Source organism: Vidua chalybeata, chromosome 1, assembly GCF_026979565.1.
Source record: "Vidua chalybeata isolate OUT-0048 chromosome 1, bVidCha1 merged haplotype, whole genome shotgun sequence".
NCBI classification, from domain to species: Eukaryota; Metazoa; Chordata; class Aves; order Passeriformes; family Viduidae; genus Vidua; species Vidua chalybeata.
The window spans coordinates 69,251,764-69,272,304 of record NC_071530.1 but is presented as its reverse complement, the minus strand read 5'-3'; the positions used below and the strand labels follow the sequence as shown (position 1 = coordinate 69,272,304).

At 46.6% G+C, this 20,541-nt stretch overlaps 1 protein-coding gene across 2 annotated transcripts; it reads right to left on the bottom strand.

Moving 5' to 3' along the window:
* Positions 1-4,836: 4,836 nt before the first annotated feature.
* On the bottom strand, positions 4,837-20,393 carry IRF4 (interferon regulatory factor 4). Of its 2 annotated transcripts, XM_053964244.1 has the most exons (9): positions 20,294-20,393; positions 18,403-18,697; positions 17,714-17,900; positions 16,880-16,968; positions 16,182-16,323; positions 14,318-14,425; positions 12,657-13,010; positions 8,621-8,733; positions 4,855-6,671 (listed from the first exon to the last, which is right to left on the bottom strand). In XM_053964244.1, the coding sequence occupies exons 2-9, from the start codon at positions 18,604-18,606 to the stop codon at positions 6,528-6,530; spliced, it is 1,341 nt and encodes a 446-aa protein (XP_053820219.1). In that variant the 5' UTR covers positions 18,607-18,697; positions 20,294-20,393; the 3' UTR covers positions 4,855-6,527. The 2 variants fall into 2 exon arrangements, with proteins under 2 accessions (XP_053820209.1, XP_053820219.1); XM_053964234.1 differs by lacking the exon at positions 20,294-20,393 and having other exon boundaries at positions 4,837-4,891; positions 18,403-18,649.
* Positions 20,394-20,541: the final 148 nt, after the last annotated feature.

The window sequence follows — 20,541 nt, the reverse complement described above, 5'->3', positions numbered from 1 at the left end:
GCGGCAGCACGGGGATGTGCGTGCCGGGGAGCCGGGACGCGCTGGCCAGCCCGGCGGCGGTGTCACCTCTGCAGCAGATGGTGCAGGTTGGACCGGGTCCCTCGGCACACGCAGCCTATCACAGCTCCAGCCTTTCAACTTCCTTCTTGCGGTTTGCGTCGCCTCGATTTATTCATTTCCTTGTAATTTGCAGATAGACATCGATGCTATATTTAAACGGTGCCTGTAACTGTGTGGGGATTGCAGGTAAGCCATTTTATTTGTAGAGTGATGGTTTTAAAGGAAAGTGAGACTTCAGAGTCATTTTCAGGCTGGCACTGTCTGCGGGTACGGGTGACCTGCATCCACACCCGGTGACACCAGGTAAACGCCCTCCCTAGCCCGCGGCACCAGGGACAGACAGCTCCCAGCTCCTCCAGCTTCCTGCCACCACCACCGAGAGGGCTCTTCTGCCTCTGTCTCACACAGACAGCTGCACAAAGCTCAGCAATCAAACCAGCTAATTAATTCGAACAATAACATTTTTAAGATGGTGCAATTAAAACTTCCAGGATTCCGTTATACCGGGGGTGGAAGAAGCTCAAGAAGTAAACACTGTGTTTGGTTTTAAAAGGTGAAAAGAATTTGCAATATTCCCATGCAAACATCTGTCATTTATTTCACTAATTTTCCTTTGGAAATTCCATGTTAAGCAATGGAATATAGGATGGTAATCTACATTAAAAACTACAGAGCTGCCAATTCTCTGGATGGAGGGTTACCAACCAGTTGGGGAAAAGATGAGATAAAGCGTGAGGACACCAACAACTCTTCAGACAGAGTCTGGGTTTTTTAGCTGAGTTGTGAAAACCCCATTGCTCTAAACAGCTCTGACCTTTCCTATTTCTTGGAGATTGACGTCTCCACAGTAGATGAGGTCACTCACCCTGTTTTTGAAGTCTCTCTCTCACTACTCCTTGCATGGGTTTTTTTCTGTGGGAGGGGACAGTCATGAAGAGGGCTAAACCTCTTGATCATGTGTGAAAAAGGGAAATGAAAATGAGCTATTGGAGATGTATCAAGGCCTGACCCATAACTTTGGTTTCTGAGGATATAAAAATCATGAAACTCAGAGGTTTGAAAGGAAAAAAGTAGGATCTCTAGCTCTAAAAGCAGTTTTATTGGAGGCTATATTCTCTGTGCTAGAAACTAGAAATGCTCAGCCTTTGCTTGTACAAGACAGTTAGGAATGGCTCTGACAGGAGCATAAGAAATCATGGATTCAATCCCTTGAGAAGCTGCAATTTGAATGTGGTGCCTCAGATGAAGAGAAGCTGCACACCAGCTTCCTATGGGAAAGCCTAGCTTAAATGATTGCCATGGTTATATTCTGCTGATCAGTTCATGGGTTTGAGGGTCAGAATCAGAACTGGGAAGACACAAGAACATCCTACCCACAATTACAGGAATTCTGGTGCTGTCTAGAGACTAATCTTCAATGGTCGTGCCCCATCCTGCTGGGCATGCCCAACTAAGAGGCACTGTCTGCTTTTAGATCTTGCTGCCAGTGCAGAGGAAAACCAATAGAGGACCCAAGAGAGAGTCAAAAGGGTTAGCTAGACACAACAAGGTACCTAGCAACGCACATTACCAGATGGCTGCAACCACCAGGAAAAAAGGAAATTTCTTGATGACCATTTGCTGAGGCGTATTAGTTCAGGAGGAGAAGGCGTAAGATTGTATGAGAGAAATAGTCCCTGATATACGAGTAGGACTTATCCATGGACAATGACAAGCTAATGCATTTTGGAGACACACAGCAGAAGTGCTTGAATCTGAAAGCATCTGACCATTGCCTGTGCTGTGCTGGCCATTCCCAGGTCAGAGAGAATCTGCATCTTGCAGACCTGAGGAAATCAGGGCTCTCTATCTGACTGATCCAGATTTAAACACCTGCTCTTCACGAAGGAAGTGAGGAGGAGAAAGATGAACAATATGGCGAGGATGGGATGAAATGTCCTTCATGCACATGGTGATGTACAAACTGCACTTGTACTGACATAGCTGAAAGAGTTTGGAAAGCAAGAATGCAGAAGCTGGTCTCAAAATCAAAACACAGAAAGCCCAAGGGTCAAAGGTGAAAACACTTCCCAGAAATATAGAGGGCATGCATTAGCTGTAGTTTGTGAAAAGTCACCTGGATCTGTCTATTCTCTTAGCTTAAAAGACAGAATTTTTTTGCATAATTCATGACCTGTCTTTTGTAGGGAGCAGGAAATGATAGCTGAAGCCTGGAAGACTGATTTGAGAGAAGTGCCCAGTGCACCATGTCTGGCCTCAGCTGGCAGCACTTTAAGCTGGAGTGGTAGGAGGCTGCCACATGCAGAGACATGCAAGGCAGCCATGTTGTGCAGAAACAGTAAAAATGCATTTGCAAAATGAAGACCTGTGTTTCATTGCCATTGTTTACCAGGGCATGACACTATTCCTATCTAAGGGATGAAAATCTGGACTGGGCTCTTCGCACCCTTGATAATTGCCTTTTTGTGGAACAACACCCTGGGCAGAACCACTCAGACATCAGCTGTCCAGTCAGCCTCTGCTAGGGCCAAGCAGAAAAACAAGTCCAAACCCAGAACCAAGGCATCCAGCCTGTTTTTCAGTTTCCACCTGGGCACAGGTGTTTGCCTTTTCCTCTTGCCAGTTGCCAAAAGGGCAACGACAACCCATCCAGACATTGTGTTCTTAAGTTATTTAACATCTGTCATTCCAAGAGTCTTATTCTGAGACACCTAAGTTAGCTCCTCCTTCAGCATGCTGTCATTTCAGCATGGTCAGGGCATGGAGCATTCCACAGGCATTGGCTCCTGAAGCCCAGCAGTGGAGCTGGTTGTGGGTCACAGTGGATGTGACCGCTCCTCTGGGATGCAACAAGGATGTGCTTACCTGACTACACACTTGAAAGTTAAGTGCTGGAATGGCTGCACACCAGCTACCTCACAACTATTCTGAGTCACAGGAACCTGTTGAAATCTCTTCAGAGCCAACCAAACTCATAAGCATTAAATCAAAAATCAGTAGCTCTCAGCCCACTACTAGCCAGATCCGAGTTCAGATAAAAACCACTCGGGCAATCTTTAATATCTTTCCATCCAAGTTCATCTAAATTTGACACACAATTCTGCCTGGGAAAGGAGAAACATACGACTGTTTCAATCTGCTTGGCCTTTCTGGTGAGTGCTCTTTCTCTTTCTCTCTTCCCTCTCCCTTCCTCCCCCCTGCCTCTCTACAAGTATACACAGACAGTGATCTGAGAGCATGCAAGAGAAAATGCTTTACTTTTTCCTGAAAGCCCTGTGCCAAGGGTGGTGTTTCCCCACCTCCACGCTGCTGACAAACGCTGATGTAAACACCATGAATATGCCTGTCTAAAAGGCCACAGGGGTTTTCACGTGAATCCTGCGTTTTTTCCACAAAACCCATTACACTGTACTTCAGCTTAAAATATATCTCTTTGTTTCTGGTTAACCTACAACCCCTCTAAAGCTAATACAGTTTACAGGCAAAACTACTTAACAGAACCAAATTTGGAATACAGATACAAAATCCTTTCAAGAAATTGTTGTAACTGTGGCAGTATTAAAATCAGAAAAAACAATACTGACACAAAAAACGTTTGGAAAAAACCAAACAGCTGTGCCTTCAGTGTTGACAGGAGTAAAATATGTCATTTACAATGCCACCGAAAACATAACAGGAAGGAAATAGACCTCAGAAACTATAAACAGAATTTAACAGAGGTAGGAAGTATCTCAAATGCTTTCACATTGTGACTGTAAAAGAGATACTAAAAGGAGAAAATGTTTCCAGGGTTTCTTTTCTTGTTTGCTTTTTGTTTTTTCCCCGCTTTAGGTATTCATAGTAATTTTGAACAGTAAGAAATGGTCACAAATGTAAATGCAGCTTTAAGTTGCAAAACAATTTATGGTACAAATAACAGCTTGATTTTTCCCTCCACTCACCCCCCTGCACCATTCCTCCAAGCAAGCTGTGTTTGGCCAGAAATTAGATGGTGCTCTCTCTCTCCCTCTCTCCCTCCCTCTCCACAGCTGCTGGCTTTAAATTATGCTACTTCAAGGAAAATAATTAAAAGTGCATTCCAAAGCCAAAAATTATAAGGCACCTTGATATTTAATAGGAGTCTGCACAAAAAGAGAAAATATTCTCCCCTCCATCTTCAGATGCTTTACAGATCTTGTAACTGTATTTCACACCTAGCTTGCTCTGTAAGCTCTTGTGCACAAATACCCCTCTCAGGACCCTGATTTCCAGCAAAGAGGGGCTACCTGGTAAACTCCCTCCTATTTGCAACTTCACTACTTTAGTTCACTTTACCATCCTCCTTCTCACCCTTTCCTAGCTTTACGCACTTTAAAGTGCACTGGGAACTCTTTAACAACCAGGAACTAAGTGGCAGTCAGAGGATCCCCACACGCTGGGCTGTGCAGGAGAGTACCAGCCTGGTCCCCAGCCTCAGAAGCCCTGGAGGGGCAGGAGCAGAGCATGGCAGCACCAGATCCCCAGCTGCAGGGGTTCTGCTGCACTGTCCATGGACCTGGAAACCAACAGCCGAAGGGGAACCTCCCTATTTTCCCTTTTTCTGCTACCTGTGGCTAATATCGCAGACATTTCCGTAAGCAAAAATCCTTACCTTTTGACCTTTGTCTGCACTTCTGGCTCAGAACAGAGTTCCCCACAGACAGCCAGCAGCACTGCCCAGGTTCACAGTGCAGAACCACACGTGTTAGATTTGTCCCACTATGAAAACAACACATACGCACCGAGTTGGTAGGGAAATAGAACTTTATTCCAAGACGTGAGCTGAAGCAATGAGCATATGAAGCAACAACCACTAGAAAAAAAGTGAAAAACACATCAAATATTTGTATTGTACCAGTTAAGTTTGAACACAGAAGTCCCTTTCTGTAAAATGTATGCGCAGGACAAAAGCTCATGCAAATCTCAGATGGTCACCCAGAGCACTGCTTTTAATGTCTAAGAAAGAGGTCTCCCCTACAAAAATGTTTAAGCCAGGAAAAAAAAACCCTTCAAGTAACAAAGTAGAAATGATCTGTTCATTCTGCTTGGCACTGTGGAGAAGGAGGGGGATAATATATCCCAAAAATATGCATCTTTAAGATGTATAAATTCAAAGTCCCTAACACAAGTCTGCTGCCAGACCAAGTACCGTTTTTTCTTCCTCATTTAGGAAGTCAAGTGAAGTTTGTCTGCTAAGCACAGGGCGATCATGTTCTGGAGTGAAAGCTGCTAAGACCACGTGGTCTGCCTGCCAGCAAGAAAACTTCATTGACACGCACACCCGACAGACGTCTTTGTCACTCTAACAGCACCCTACCACTGAAAGCTGCAAACTGCATCAAATTCTGTGAACATTCAAGCAAGTATTTCCTTGACTGCCTTAGTACAGAAGGCCAAGTGCTGCTCACCTTGAGCTCTCCCTTCACATTCATTTCAGTACCACTGGAAGAAAGCTGCAAGTGCACACAAACAGCAGAGTTGGCTCTGTGTAAGTCAGAGGTGGTGGTTATTTTAACCTGGCTTATGTATGTGACATCAAAAAGGGGTAGCTGGACCATTTCTGTGCTATTTGCAAGCTTTGCCAACTTAATTCTAACACATACATATATACATACATATATACGTGTATGTATAATGCACGCATTGTAGCTTACAATTATAAGAAAAATGCAATTTATTTATAAACCTGCTCTTTGGGACTCTAGAATTTTAGTGGCTAATCCACTAAATTCACAGGTAATGTGAGTTGAACGGTCACTTTTCTTAACACAGTACCAAAAATGCACTACTTTAGAAACTGCTATCATGGAGGCTAATCCAATAACAACAATGGCAGCAACAAAATTCACTATCAGGGCAAGTGTCAGTCAGGCATTAAAAAAATATGTCTCTGAAGAATTGCATTGTTTTCAAAAAATACACTGAAATATTCTATACAAGAATATAGGCATCACACTTATGAATCTAAATTTATAACCACTTACATGTATTAGCTATTCTCAATAAACCATCTACGTTTGCTACCCACCTACAGTAGCTACAGTTTCGAACTGGGAACACCGCAAATATTATGTACTTTCCCTGAGATCAGTAATCCAAAATAAATAGCCCTGCAAAGGTAACAGTGTAAACTCTGGATTTAAGTCTTCGGTAAGGATCAGTCCTCAAAAGCCAAGAAAAACATTAAGCAAACGTAAACACAGCAATCATTTTGTCAGTTTCGAGTTAATTCTCAGCGACAGTGGAGCCCCATGTGAGACGTAGCATCCAAATGTTGAAGACCCGTCAATTTTATTGTACAATACAGTTGTCCTAGTTGCTCACTTTCCTATCATTGTACCCCTGAATGCGTCCAGCAGGGATTGTGGATCTCCAAATCGTGACCCAGATCTGCTCTTCCACTCTGCACAATCTTTACAGTGCCTTTAAAACCACTCCTTCTGAGGTTCTTACTCTTGAATAGAGGAATGGCGAATAGATCTGTGATAATCCTCTGGACTAGTCACAAGTTCTGGCAAATCATAGCCTCTCAGCAGATGTCCACTGTTTTGTTGAGCAAAGTAATACAGCTGCCTGGCAAACATTGGTTCAACCTTAAGAACAGACAAAATGTTAATCAGACATGTGATAAAACTTCACGCTCCGCATCTTAGTTATTCAGGGTGGTTTTAAGTTAAAAACAAGATGGGGCAGGACAATTCTGCTTACCAGAATGGGAATACAATTTCAGTGGTTTCACTAATCTCTGTTTTAAACAAGGTCTTGCCTAGCCTAGCCTAGCTCTGCTGCCAAGTGTCTCACTATCTGCACACACTCCTTACCTTCACCACCTTCATTATAAGGGACTGGAGCGGTGACACGAATGATGTACCAAAAATTGCAGTCCCTTAGCCAGCCCCAGGCTGTGAGCAATGACCACCAGGACACACATGCCCACAGCCACTCCAATTGTTTAAACACATGCTGAACACGCCAAAAGTCTTATCTGCACTGCAAAGTACTTTGAGGACTTTACTTGAAATGTTGGAGCCCTCATGTAGGCTGCAATATGTTGCCAAATGACTGTGTCTGAAGTTAGATTTCAACCTAACATTAAGGTTACTCTTGTTTCTGTTCATTCAAGCTCTGATGAGGAATTTGTTCAACCACCAAGTGGGATTTGTATGAGTTAGCACTGCCTTCACTTCTGTCTCTTCAGAAACCACCACTCCCTCTCAAGGCTTTGGGCTCTGACTGTAAATATTTGAGCTGTACAGAGAAGAAACACCTGAAGCTGTCCTTACTCTCAGTGGAGGACAGGCTGGATGACACTTGTCCACAACCCTCTCCTGCTGGCCAGCCAATCCCTCCATGTTAAAAGACACAGGCATTGTTTTGGAGGAAATAAACGCCATGGTGGAGATGGGAAGGCAGTGGGACAGGTGCCCCAGGCAGCTTTCAGTGCACTACTGTTTGGTGGCATGGTAGAGTCCCACCAGCCCATAGGTCAGGACAGATCGACAGGATGAGCAGATTCAGCAACTGGCAAAGGGGAAGCAAAGCTCTGGAAAGAGCAGGAGGTACAGGCTCACAGAGAAGATACCAGGACAAGAGATGGATAAGGGAGCTGGAGGGAGGATGCTACGAAGCAGGGATGGAAAGCTGGAAAGCCAAAGAAAGAATGGGAAAAAGTTGAAGGAGAGTCAGGGATGGGCAACCATCTCTAACTAGTCATTGCACAGCTCAGGATGGATTTGTGAGCTTCTCAGCTTCCACCCCAGAGACCTGCCAGGCAGCAGAGGGGCAGCACGAAAGCTACACAGCTAAGCAGCGGCCACAGCTTACGGCAGAAGTCTGACTTGGCACCCATCCTGCTACTGAAGGGGTTTTCGAAAAATTGAAAAGAGATGCCAGTTTTCTTCTCAAGGATGCAGTAAGCTAAGCCCTGCCACTAATGTGAGCATTACCACCTCTCTTGTGGTTTTATGGGCCAATACAGCCAATTCAGAAAGCACCTGGTCTCAGTCTCCACCATCGCTCTCCTTCTGAGAGCATCCCGAAACAGCAGCTTTGAGTGTGTGTGAACTGAGGTCAGTCAGCCCATGAGCCTGACAGCTACTGAACCCTGAAGCTACACAGGCAGCCCCTGCATCCCATTAAGGGCTTGAGATGCAGGCTGGGATTCTGGGGCACCTTCAGGTTCAGTAGCTGTAAAAACACCACATCCTGCAGTCGCCAGGCAGCCCAAGCAGCTGCACAACTGGGCTGGTGGTGAGAACAATACAGCCCAGCATTTCCAGGTACATTTCAGCTTTAGATGGGATTTGCAACAGATCACAAATGACATGCTTCGTAGAGAGGGAAAATCAGGTGCTCTGCCCTACTGCGGGCTTCCAGTCAGTCCTTGGCAGATCTGGGGATTAAACCTTGCTCTGGAAAGTGCTGCATTTTCAACAATTTACCACCTCTCTCATAATGTACATGAGGCACAAAAAGCCTGACTGGCAGATTCACATCCTCCAAGGAGTCTGCTTGTTTTAGGTAAGGCAGAAATCCTACTTACATGGGCTGTAATTAGTTTCCTCTGCCTCTGTGGATCTGGAAATTCCTCCCCAAAGCACAGAGTGACCTGATATCTTGGCAGCGGACGTCCATGGTGAGCAAAGTCTTGCAGGTCTGGGAAGAGAGAAAGTACCATGCTGTGGAATAATCAGGGGAGACAGGCAAGCCCCACACAGCTACTCACTCACTCCCACCATCAGCATGGGAGAGAAAAACAGAATGGCAAAAGGAAAAAAAAAATTGTGGGTTGAGATAAAGACAATTTAATGGGCAAAAAGAAACAAAGAAGACAAAACAAAGAAAAACAAGCGATGGAAAAAGCAATCATTTGTGATCAGCTGACCTACACACAGCCAGTGCCCAAGCAACAGCAACCTCTGGCCAATTCCCCCGTGCCCTGTTTTACTGCAGAATGCAAGGTCATATGGAATGGAACATCCCTCAGCTGGGATTGTTGAAGGGACTGTGCCCCTTCCCAGACTCTTGTCCACCCTAGACTGCGGCCTGTGAGGGCAGAATGAGACAAGGAGAAAGCCTTGACATTGTGCTTGCACTGTTCAACATCAGCTAAATTGTTCCTGTGTTATCTGCACTGTTTAGCTCACAAATCCAAAGCACAGCACCACAAGGACCACTATGAAGAAAATTAACCCTGCTCCAGTCAAAACCAGTACAGGCCAGTAAGACAGACTTTGTGGATGACCTTGGAGCACAGTGGAGAAGATAAAGTAACTCCAGGGGTTGATGAGAGAGGTCAGGAAGAAGACAAAAGGTCTGACAAGACACTGTGTTTGGAGACCTTCCCTCGGATCAGAGGGAGCTGGTTACAACACTGCAACTTTGCCGTTTACTTTGTCTCACAATTAATTTCGTATGCACAAACTGAGATGTCTTCCAATTAGTACTTCTATGGGACCCCAACTGCAGAACCCCTGGAGCAGACACTACTGGTACCATTCAAGGAAAACATTCAAGCAGACACACAAGAGCAGCACTGAAATGGCTTGGTAGTGCCATAGACACAAAATACTGCCAGGCACAAAAATTAGCCACAGCCAGACTGTGACAGAGGTAAGGTCACTGTCACACTGAGATAAGGAAGGGGAAAGGGCTCTACTTCAGCCATGTACCGAGTCAGGAAAAGAGCTTTCTGTGTCTTCTGTGCCCCTGCACTCTCTTTGCTAACCCATAACCTTGTGCAAAGCGAAATGATGAAATATTATTATTCTAATAGTCAGTGTCCCCTATGAAAAGTAGCAGGGGAGGCCTTTATAAGGTACTCCCACTTAGACCAAAATCTCCAGTGTTGTGGACTAAATGTTGTGGTTTTGACACTGCACTTCCATCCAGAAAAGAGAAAACTCAATCTTACACAATATCCTTGCTAAAGTGTGTGTTAAGTACTGTGTTTCTACACAGCTGATAGGTAAATATTCCATTTTAATTTATAACCCTGTTCATGCTTTCTGGGAAAAGCTGCAATTAATATTAAAGGCAATGTATTGTAATGAAGTACCATCCCTGCTAGAGAGGGAAAGGAGAGCCTTTGAACTTGACATGACAAATGCATCTTTTCCCAAAATACACCCCTACTATTCCTACTCTAACTGCAAGCTTTTCAGACCAAGATGTGGATTCAGTGGTCATCACAACAGCATCCCAACCCTGGCTTGGACTACTACTCTTACTGAAAGGGCCCGTAAAGCAAGTAAAACAATGGGCAGCTCACTTAAAACATGGAGTAAAATGTAGCTTTCCCCAGAGTCTCCCCAGAAAACCCTGAAATGTACCATGAGCTCTCTGGGGATAAGGCAAGAAAGAAGAGATATTTTCCATGGGGCTCTGCTTCCCTCTGTGCAGCTATAGGACAAGGAAGGACAATCCACCCAAGGCCAATCCAGCTGATGTGCAACTTCTTTCAGCTTCCTCTTTCCCTTGTTTTACTTGACCTCAGCAGTTCTCCAAATCCTGAATACCTGTGGGAGTGCCCATAGCACAGACCTGGAGAAGAAAGCCTTTTCTTTTCCACCACCAGGGTAATCATGGTTTGAGTTCAGCCCTGCACTTCTCCAAAACCTTCCACTCACTCTGTCTTCCTTTCCAGGCCCAAGTGCATCATCCAACACCCAAGGGCTCCCCATGTGCCTCCCCAAACCTTTCCCACCTCCTGATACTCCTGCTCCCGCTGCCACTCCTTCCATCCCACCAACCGTCCTCTGGCTGCCACCCTCACACTCCAAGCTCTCTTCCTCTGTTCTTCCACTCTCCACCCAGCCCAATTTACAACAATTACAATGCATTTATCTCTCTCTGCAGAGACCATTCCCCTGGTTTCTGGTTTATTGCCCCATTTTAGCACTTTCTCAGCAGCAGAGGCTTCTCAGCACAGGCCCCGATGCTCCAGTGCAGTTTGCACTGTAGGGTTCAGGTCCTCAGTGGTTTCCCAAGAGCTGTGGTTGGTTCATAGCAGTTCTGCATCTGTCCCTTTCTCTGCTGTTCTTGATTTTCCTCCCTGGCAGAGATCATCTGCCTCTCTTCCCAGGGAAGTCCCAGTTTCCCAGCACAGGGGAATCCCTGAGCTCGCTCACAGGCTGGGACCTCAGCACATTCAATTAACACAGCAGATGTGTCAGGCCCATGGCAAGTCACTTCCAAACTTCACTGAGCATCATCACATGCAAAAACTCGCTTTGCACATGCCACAGACTGTGACTGCAACCACACACTTGGGTTTGCACAGGCACTGGTGCATAAGTAATTTAGGAGGGGTGAAAAATAACTATTGCTTGAGCTTATCTTTGGGGTTAGGTATCTAAAAAGAGATGTCCTGTCAATCATTTGGAAGAACCCAGAGCACATCTAAAAAACCACCTGAGAAAAGGGAAAGGGATTTCCAAAACCATCACCAGGCGCAGAATTATACATCTTTAAATTAGCATGTGATTGAAGCCCAACCCAATGCCTGACCTCAAATTCCCCTTTCTAACTGTCAATTCTCACATCTATATAAGATTTCTCTCTTTAAATGCATTTTTTTCTTGGCTGTTTCTCTAGGACAGAGTACCAACCTTGGAATACAAAGTATGCTAAAACTGATGATTTGGATTTAATTTGTTGTGAGTTTTTAATTTTTGCAAGGCATTATCCCCCTGAGAGTGTCATGCCAGTGCTGCTGCCCTGTTCTAGTAAGAAAACACACCAAACCATAGCCACTTAGTTCATCTCTAAGTGATACCAGAAATATCCAGAAGGGCCAGTGTCTATTCCTGCAGCCCAAGCAGTCCTCTAGGATAATGACTACCTCCTACCAGTTTCTGTGGCTGGACAGCTCTCCTCTCTCTAACTGTGCAGGTGTGCTGGGAAGAGGGGTTGAAGCTTTGCTCCTTCCCTTCACGGGCTGTAAGGAGAAGGCACTGTCCTAAAGCACTCCCCTGCTCCCTCCCTGCACTACCTTGTACAAAATGAGACCTTTCCAGAGAGCTCTGGTGAGGTATGCTCCTCCTTGCTCAGAATATTAGGCAGTCCTGAAATTCCAGAGTTTGTGAAATCCTTTTGAATTCCTAAATATCTTTTAGACACTGGCACAGACTTGAAAAGAAGGCTTGCTTCCGAAATCTGTATACTCTGGGCAAGACCTCGAGCTTGCTCTGGGTCAAGCTGAGAGGAGTGCAGGTGCAGACCACAGACCTGTCCATGACTTAGACTAGCAAATCCAAGATGAGGATCCAGTTTTCTGTGTCAATTTATGGAAAAACTATTTTGCTAGGTTCCTCCTTATGCTTCATATAGGAATGTGAGAGATTGGGTGTCATGAGCTGAGCCTCAGTTGACTCCTGCTGGTCTGTGCAGGGGCATTGAATGGGCAGAGAGCAGAAATTTATAGGATTAATCAGGATTCAAGCACCCCTTGGCTGTATTTGCCCAGAAGTATCAAGGGGCAATTCTCACTTTAATGAAAAAAGCACTCCCATAAAGCTGATTTGGACAGTGACCAGGTGACATTTCCAAAAGGGTTTCAAAGACATAGTGGGAATTACCTGCTAAAAACTGCTGAGTATCAAAGAGCTTGCATGTTTGGTCCCGCTCCAGCTTGTTGGGTCGGTCACTGCAGAGCATCATAGGCCCATCCCAGTAGATCCTGCTTTGGCAAAGTCTCTTAGCGTAGAGGCCATCAGGTGCCATCCATAGAATTACTCCTCGTTCCAGGTGGTTCAGCAGTTTTTCTATGTTCTTCCTCTGGCCATTATCCTCTGGATAAGGGAAGATAACTTGGTCCAGGCTGCTGACCTCATAGCTTTGCCCGTGGGATATCCTACAGCCTTCAGGACTGGAAGTTGTCACCTCCTTCACCAGTATTTCACGGTAATATAAGCAGATGTGGAGTCGGCAGTCTACAAGGAGAAACAAGCGGACAAACAAAAAACAATCACTGTGATAAATTAGTATGGATGTTTTATGTTTCAGATCTGTGCTAAGGCCAAGAGACAAGCTTGTATAAGATTTCTGAGCCCAGTGGTCAGCACCACCCAGAAGGTCATATTAGTCAAAAAAATAAAAAGAATATAAATACTAATTTTTTTTGGGCACAATAGCATTAATGTTCTCTCATCTTATTAAAAGGGCTACTGGTGCGTGGGAATTTGGTAGGAACTAAAATCCCACAAACTTCATATTTCCATTTAAAAGGAAAAATCTGCATAGAAAAAGTTGATGTTGGTCACATTTTCCAAGTTCACGTCACAATTAAACCCACCGGCTCAGCACACTTCCTCAGACTTAACAAGGAAGTAGCTGTGTTTCCCCCCAGACTTTGCATAGAAAAGGCTTCTGCACAGGGGACCTGCAAACTTGCACTCAGCTGCCTGGAGAGAAGCAACTGCTGGCTCCAGCTCCAACAGGGCTGTACCCAAAATCCCCTGCCTTGCTTTCAAATGGCCATTTAGTACACTTGGCTGACTCCTACAAATTCACACAGCACTGGAAAAAAAAATATATATGTAGTATATACGTGTGTGTACAATGTATATTCACATACACACACAAAGAAACACACATCTACACACCCACACTGACCCTGACTCAGGAGAACAATCCCACTTAAGAAACCCATCAAGCAGCACTTTACAGGTCTATGCATTATTTCTGTGAAAAGCACATTCCCACACCTTTTCCCAGAATTACTCAGAAAGTTCCCCAGCATCCAGATATCTGCAAACCTGGCTGAAATAACGTCCCTTTTCTTTCCTGAATGTATTTTTTTTTCCCACCAGGAATAGCAAAGCAGAGCAAAGCCAGATGACTCCAACAGGAGCACTACATGCACTACCAATTTTGGGCGGGGTCCTCCTAAATGAAAACCTGAGCCTTAAGTCACTGATACTCCTAAATTGCCAAACTCCCCTAGGAATGTCTGATTTGGTGTCTCACCAAAGCAACCCAGCACTAACACCACAAGCCAGCAAAGCACTTCCATAGCTTTAACCACCTCCATCCCTTGGAGCTGGGGCTGGAAGTGCTTAAGTATCCTGGAAAACAGGCTTACAACCATACACCCAAATTCATTCATTAAAGAGGTTTCTTTTTTTTTTTTTTTCTTCTTTTTTCCTTTCATCTGAAAGGAGAGATGGTGCCTGGGTAAGTCAGAAGTGGGAGTCTCTTGTCAAACTCCCCAGGAAGCCTGGGGGGTTATGGACCTTACCTGACAGAGCGAGGGCTTCACCAGACCTTATGCTTGGCTCAATCGGGATGCCAGGAGTCTGGGACTCAGGAGGAGCACAAGCATAGAAGGTTCCTGTCACCTGACAACCTGTTTTCACAAACAAAAGTCAGTGACAGAGGCCTAAATCCTAAAGGAAAAGCTAGGGCAGAGATCACAGCAATGCAAAAGTGAGTTTTCCTGGGCCCCAACAGGAACTCTCTTTCTCTTTCCCCTTCTTCTTAGAAAGGTCCTATTTCCCAATTCTTCCATGTAGGCCAACTCTGCCAATCATTCCAGATGTTACCCGGACCTGCATGAAATAATCCCTTAGTGTTTCTATATTCCCCCTAGTCCCTTTCCTTACTTGTTATTCCATTAGAGAAATAATTTACATTTTTAACTAGACTACAGTGCTCTTAAAAGTCGCCTGCATGAAACAATTCATATTTCCAAAAAACTTCACTAGTGATGAGTATAACAATAAAGCTGGGATTAACACTGTTTAAATGTAGGTGAAGAAAAATGTTCAGCAGAAGATTATTAGGGTTTTATTAGCAGAACTACTGTTTAGAACTACTAAACTGTTTCAACAGATGCCTTTGAGTAAGTGGATTATACCATGGACAACTGATGTTTTTTCCTCTGTTTCTTAATGCCAGTAAAAGTCTTTGGAGGATGATGCAAGTGACTTGCAGACAAGAATGCATTACCTTCCCCAGTGGCAGAACTCACCACAATCAGGAGCTGGAGTGACAGGGATAAAAAACAGCCACCATCTCTTGACGCATTTTATAGCCCAGTGAGAAACACAGTATCAACAACTAACAACTGCCTACAAATTCAGCAAAGTATCCAAATGCGTCTAAGTGCTGCAGAGGATGTACTTCAGGGCAGAGCTCATTCTGCTTGCTACCTTGATTTTTTTATTAGCAAATAACTCAACAGAAAAGCAAAACATTCTGCCTAATAATTCCAATACACTGCCAGAAAAAGTTGCAATGCACTGAGTATTTACTTTTTAGCAGATCCAAAGATTTCTCTGCATCAAAACTGGGAGAGAGCTGTCCTCTGAAAATATATCACCTACACCAAGGGTCCTTTCTTGCTTCCCATCCTTTCCTGCCCTTCTGAACCAGGTGCTTCTCCTCACAAAGCAAATGCCTGCATCCTCAGGTGAGTTACCCTGCAAGGGTCTACAGCACACAGTTCCCTTTCTCTTATGTTTTATTCCCTGTTTTATTCCCTGCAAGCTTCAGCACTGCCAATTTTCACAATTTGGGCTTTTTTCAGAGCTTGGAAAGCCATGATTGTGTTAGGCTCTGATACTGTGAGATCTTTGGAGAAGGAAACATTCCTTTATTCTGTTTCTGCTGTACCAGCCCCAAGAGAGTCTCAATCCATGACAAGTTGTCCCACTGCCACAGCACTAAAATAAAGTAATAATTCCAGCTTTCCTCTAGGGAGAATAATGTCAGTCTAACCCACAAGGCTGGAGGGAAAACCTCACTGGTGTATGCCTCCAAAAGTCTAAAATCAGAGAGAAAAGCTGAAGAACATATGTTCCCATTTGGGGTTTTTATGAGGGCTGGTTGCCTTCTTTATTGCTCAGGGCTTTTGAGACAGCTGAGGACTTTTGGGGGCTGATTTCTATCAATGCAGAGAACTGCAGGGCCCACACACCACACATAGAGTGGCAGTGAATGCAAGAGCCAGGACCAAGGTGGTTCCCTTGAAAGGGACTCCAGCACTCCTCCCTGTCCACATCTGTTTATTCCAGTCAAAGCCACAAGTAATACGCCTGAGGAATGTGAGGTTCCTCCAGGTGGCCAGCCTCAGCAAGCAGCCCTAAACAGGGGTTTCTTACCATTTTCACAGCTGGGCCCTTGCCAGTGATGACTGCGAGCGGCGAAGGGGATGCTGGCGCACTGGTACGGAATGTCAGGATGCGGCTGCTCCGGGGCATACTCCCTCCAGTTCCGTTCATGGGGCACCATGTAGTTCGGCACCTATTCAATTTAACGAGGTATTCTTTTAGTAGGCAGTGTCAGAACTAATGCTATGCGTTGCATCAGCTTTCTCATCTCAGCTCCTTGATTTTCCCTGCCAAAGCCCATGGAGGTCTGAGCTGTGCCCAGGCTATGCAGATGGCATTTGGCCACCACCACCAATGAGGCTTTCGAATTAGCTTCTCACCACTGGTGTAAATAATAAGCAGAGTGGAATAACAAAAGGCAGTCAAAGCACTGCTGGTAAATGTCTGCTTGAAAGAGCAAGGCTTCATTGGGTGCTCGCATTCTGGCACCAACAGAATGGCAGGGCACTAGAACTGTCATCCAACAGAAAAGAGCTATTACTCTGGGATAAACAACACCAAGGGAAATCAATTGCCCTGTGGCCTCATCTGACATTAGAAAAGTTGCTTCTCAACTTCTCAGTTCTCATGATGAAGTTTCTTCACAGGGAGAACCTGGGAGCCCCACCAGCAAGGACAGACATAGCACAGAAATTGTGCTGCTCAGTGTAGAGGCACCAACTAAGAAAAACACTCAACTACTGCCATACCTGGGATGGTAATGCAGTGTAAGGAGATGTTATTGGAAAGGGATGGTTCATCATTAACGGCTGTTCCTCCATGCTGATCTGTTTTGCACCTGTGTTCACCAGAGGGATGAAAACAAATTATTCTACATCTTAAGGAAATCTGAAATCGGCACAATAAAGGCAAATCCATACAACCTGCCATGAAACAGAGAGAGGACCAAAACGCCTTCCAGTGCCCACTTGGGACTGGATTCCCTGGCTCCCCTTGCAGTCAGGTCTGGGAGGCAGTCTGTCCCTCTGGGCTCTGCAGTGCCTCACAGCACAGTGTGTCCCAGCCTAGTGCACAATGATGCCAAGCCTTTGCCTCTCACAGGCACTGCCCTGCCCCTGCCCTGGAGGCTGCAGGCTGGGCATCTCTCACTCCCAGCTCTTTCCACCCAAGGCAGTTACCTACTTTCTTCCCCAAAATTGCTCTTCCTGTATTCAAAACCTAGATCCAGCATGCTTTTTTTTTTTTTTTTGCCTGTCCCTTGAGCCTCCTGCTTGGCTCTCACTACACAGAACTGGCAGGGAGGCTCCAGCTAAAAGAGCAATTCCTCCAGTGATGTGCAGGCGCCTGTCTGCATCTTCCTGCAGGGGCTCCCTTTCAGTGCTCCAACTCAAGCGCCAGCAGTCCTCCCACAGAGGAGGACTCTCTCAAGTCACCAGAACAAGCTGCACTTGAGCCCTCATTTTGGTCCCTTAAAAGACTTAAAAAGGCTGCAGGGCCATTCCAGAAAAGCACACTTCAGTCCTCATATGCTTGCAATGAGACATTTTCACATTCTGTTACACGGGGAATTTGAGATGCTTTACCTTTTTTGGCTCCTTCTGGCACTATTCTGTACACTTTATAGGGATCTGAGATGTCCAGCTGGCTTCTCTCCACCAGTTCTTCAAAGTCATTGCTCTTGTTCAAAGCACACCTTAATCTTGTCTTCCAGGTAGGGGGATCTGGTTTATCAATGCCCTCTCTGAACTTTCCTTTAAAAAGAGCCCAAGCCTGGAAACATTTCAGATAATCAAAAGAGCAGGAAAATGAAAAAAAAAAAAAAAAAAAAAGAAAAAAAAAAAGAAGAAGGAAAAAAAAAAAAAGAAAGAAAAGAATTAAGTACAAGGCACAATGCTTGAAACAGCATATGTGTGTGTGCTTACATGTGCATGAATTGTTCTTTGATTTACTCCCTACAGGTTTAGGCTAAAAAATAGCAGCATGGTAAGGTACAAGAAACAGTTTAGTGGGCATAAGAAAGGGGAATGAATGTGGAAATAGATATGCTGCGGTCCCAGAAGCATTTAGCTCCCCTCAGAGAACTGGGGAAGGGTGGGCTGTCCCGCAAACACAGGGACACCAGGGCACAGCCTGCTCCACCAGCCAGGCAGTGTCCACCAGCAGCCAACCAGCAGAACCAGCCTGCAGAGGCAGGTGGCAAGGATGGGATGGTGAGGGGCATCCCTCCTGCCCTGCCCGTGCTCCACAATCCTAAGCCCAGGCTGAGCCTTACCTTGAAGAGGGCGGCGTCCTCCTCCCGATTGTAGTCCTGCTTGCCAGCGTGCTTCCAGGGGATGCGGAAGATGCTCTTCTCGTCGTTCTCCCACACCAGCCCGGGGTACTTGCCGCTGTCTATCTGGTCGATCAGCCACTGGCGGAGTTTCCCATTGCCACAGCTCACTGAGTTCATCCCGCACTCGCCCGGCTCCAAGTTCATGCCACTCGTGTCAGAGGTTGGGCAGGGGGTTTTGGGGTGCCCCACCAAGCTGACCTCTCCACACACGTCCAAGCACCAGCCCTCTGGGAGGCTGTGGAGGAGGGGGAAATGGGCAGGATGTGGGGAGAGGCAAACCCACAGATTAAGTGCTCGGCTAAGTCCACACCAGCGGTGCCCAGACCCTGATGCCACACACACCACACCAAACAGCAGCCACGGCATGCAGCGGGGCCCTGGGGGCCCCGGGAAATACGGTACAGAGCCTCAGGAAACTGGGCACAGCCCCCCACAGCCCTCCCCAGGCACTGCCTGTGCTGCAGACTTTGACAGACTTCCCCCTGTCCCGATACTGTTTTGCATGAACAGACATCGGTCGTTGAAATTTTTATTGTAAGTGACTTAAGGCACAACTCCCTTGTCCTGCTGAGTTCAACTGAGTTTACTCAGTTGAAAACTGGGAGTTTACTTTTCAACCAAACGAGGAAAAAATTGCATTAAAATAGACTTGCATACGATCGTGCATGTATGTGCTATCAGACATATCATGCACACGATCCAGAGGGCTTCACATGCAATTATAGTTTATATTGCATCTATCTATAACACCAAAGTAGCTTTCACAAGCTCACTTCAGCAAGACACACTTGAACACATGATGTCCTATACATATCTACCCCTCCAACTGCTCCCAGCATGCACACATAGCAACATTCAAATCTATACACTGCATATACCTAAAAGTGGAAAGACAGCAACCCACAGAGCCTGGCATAAGGGCACTTATGTCCCCAGGAACGTGGGAGCTCGCAGCCCCCCACACAGAGCCCTATAGCTGCACGCAGAGGCGTAAGCGCGCACGGAGAGCGGCGTGGCTCCGCAGGGATGGGCACCCGCTGGGAAGGTGCTAACTCCAGGACACCAGCACCAGGGATGGGGACCTGGCGTCAAGTTTGTCTCACTGATCTGGAAAATGCTTGAATGCCCAAAATCCTTGTTTGGTGGGTTCCCACTCCAACCCCCTATTACATTTAACAAAATCAAGCGATTCCTCATCAGGAATCTTTGCCTCTACCCACGGGGAGCCTTTCCGAGACCCTGGGCAGACAGGCGCACACTACTGTGGGCAGATGGGCAGCATGCTCCGCACCCCTTACACGCCTCCGCAGGGGCAGCATCCCTCCGGATACGCAACCCGGTATCCCGGCATCTCCCTTGCACATGGTGCGTCTGGGGGGATGGGACATGTTCGGGACCACGGCTCCCCAGCACGCAGCCCGAAGGAGTCCGTGCGAAGACCCCAAAAAAGTCGCTTTCCCCCCTTTCACTGCGCACGAAGCGAATCCCTGCCAGACATTCCCGCGACCCTCCCGAGGGTAGCGGGAACCGGCCGGGCTGGGGACCGGTGCGCGCCTTCACTTCAGGAGCAGATAACGGGCGGGTATTATTTCTTTTGCTTTAAATTAAGGAAAAAATAGAATGGGAGGGGGGGAATAAAAGAGGGGGGAAAGAAAGGGGGGGAAAAAAAGGCAAAGGGCTCGCTCAGGTGCCGACAGCCACAGGAGAAGTGCCCACCATGGGAAACCGAGGCGCCCGCACCGCCCACCCCGTCTCCCTGCCCGGCCCGCCGGGTGCCGCTGTGCCCGGCGGGGGCTGGGGGTCCCGGGGAGCTCGGCCGCCCCTCGCTTACCTCTGTCGCGGCGCTGGGAGCGGGCACGGGCCGCCGGCTGCCGCACGGCCGCTGAGATGGGGCGCAGAGCGACTGGGCCGACAGCACCGGGAAGTTTCTTTATATGATGGAGGGCGTCGTGCCGGGCGGGGGGGAGGCGGGCCCGGAGGTGGAGCCGGCGGAGGGGAGCGGGGACTTGGCGAGCTGGAAAACATCTGAGGCAGTGACACATACCCATTGCTGGTAAACACGCTGCGGGCGGGAGGGCG

Coding starts and splice junctions, on each gene's coding strand:
- IRF4 (XM_053964244.1), bottom strand. CDS start 18,606: ATGAACTTGGAGCCGGGCGAGTGCGGGATGAACTCAGTGAGCTGTGGC. Junction 17,901..18,402: donor AGGACGCCGCCCTCTTCAAG/GTAAGGCTCAGC, acceptor AAATGTTTCCAG/GCTTGGGCTCTTTTTAAAGG. Junction 8,734..12,656: donor TACTCAGCAGTTTTTAGCAG/GTAATTCCCACT, acceptor CTCTCTTCCCAG/ACCTGCAAGACTTTGCTCAC.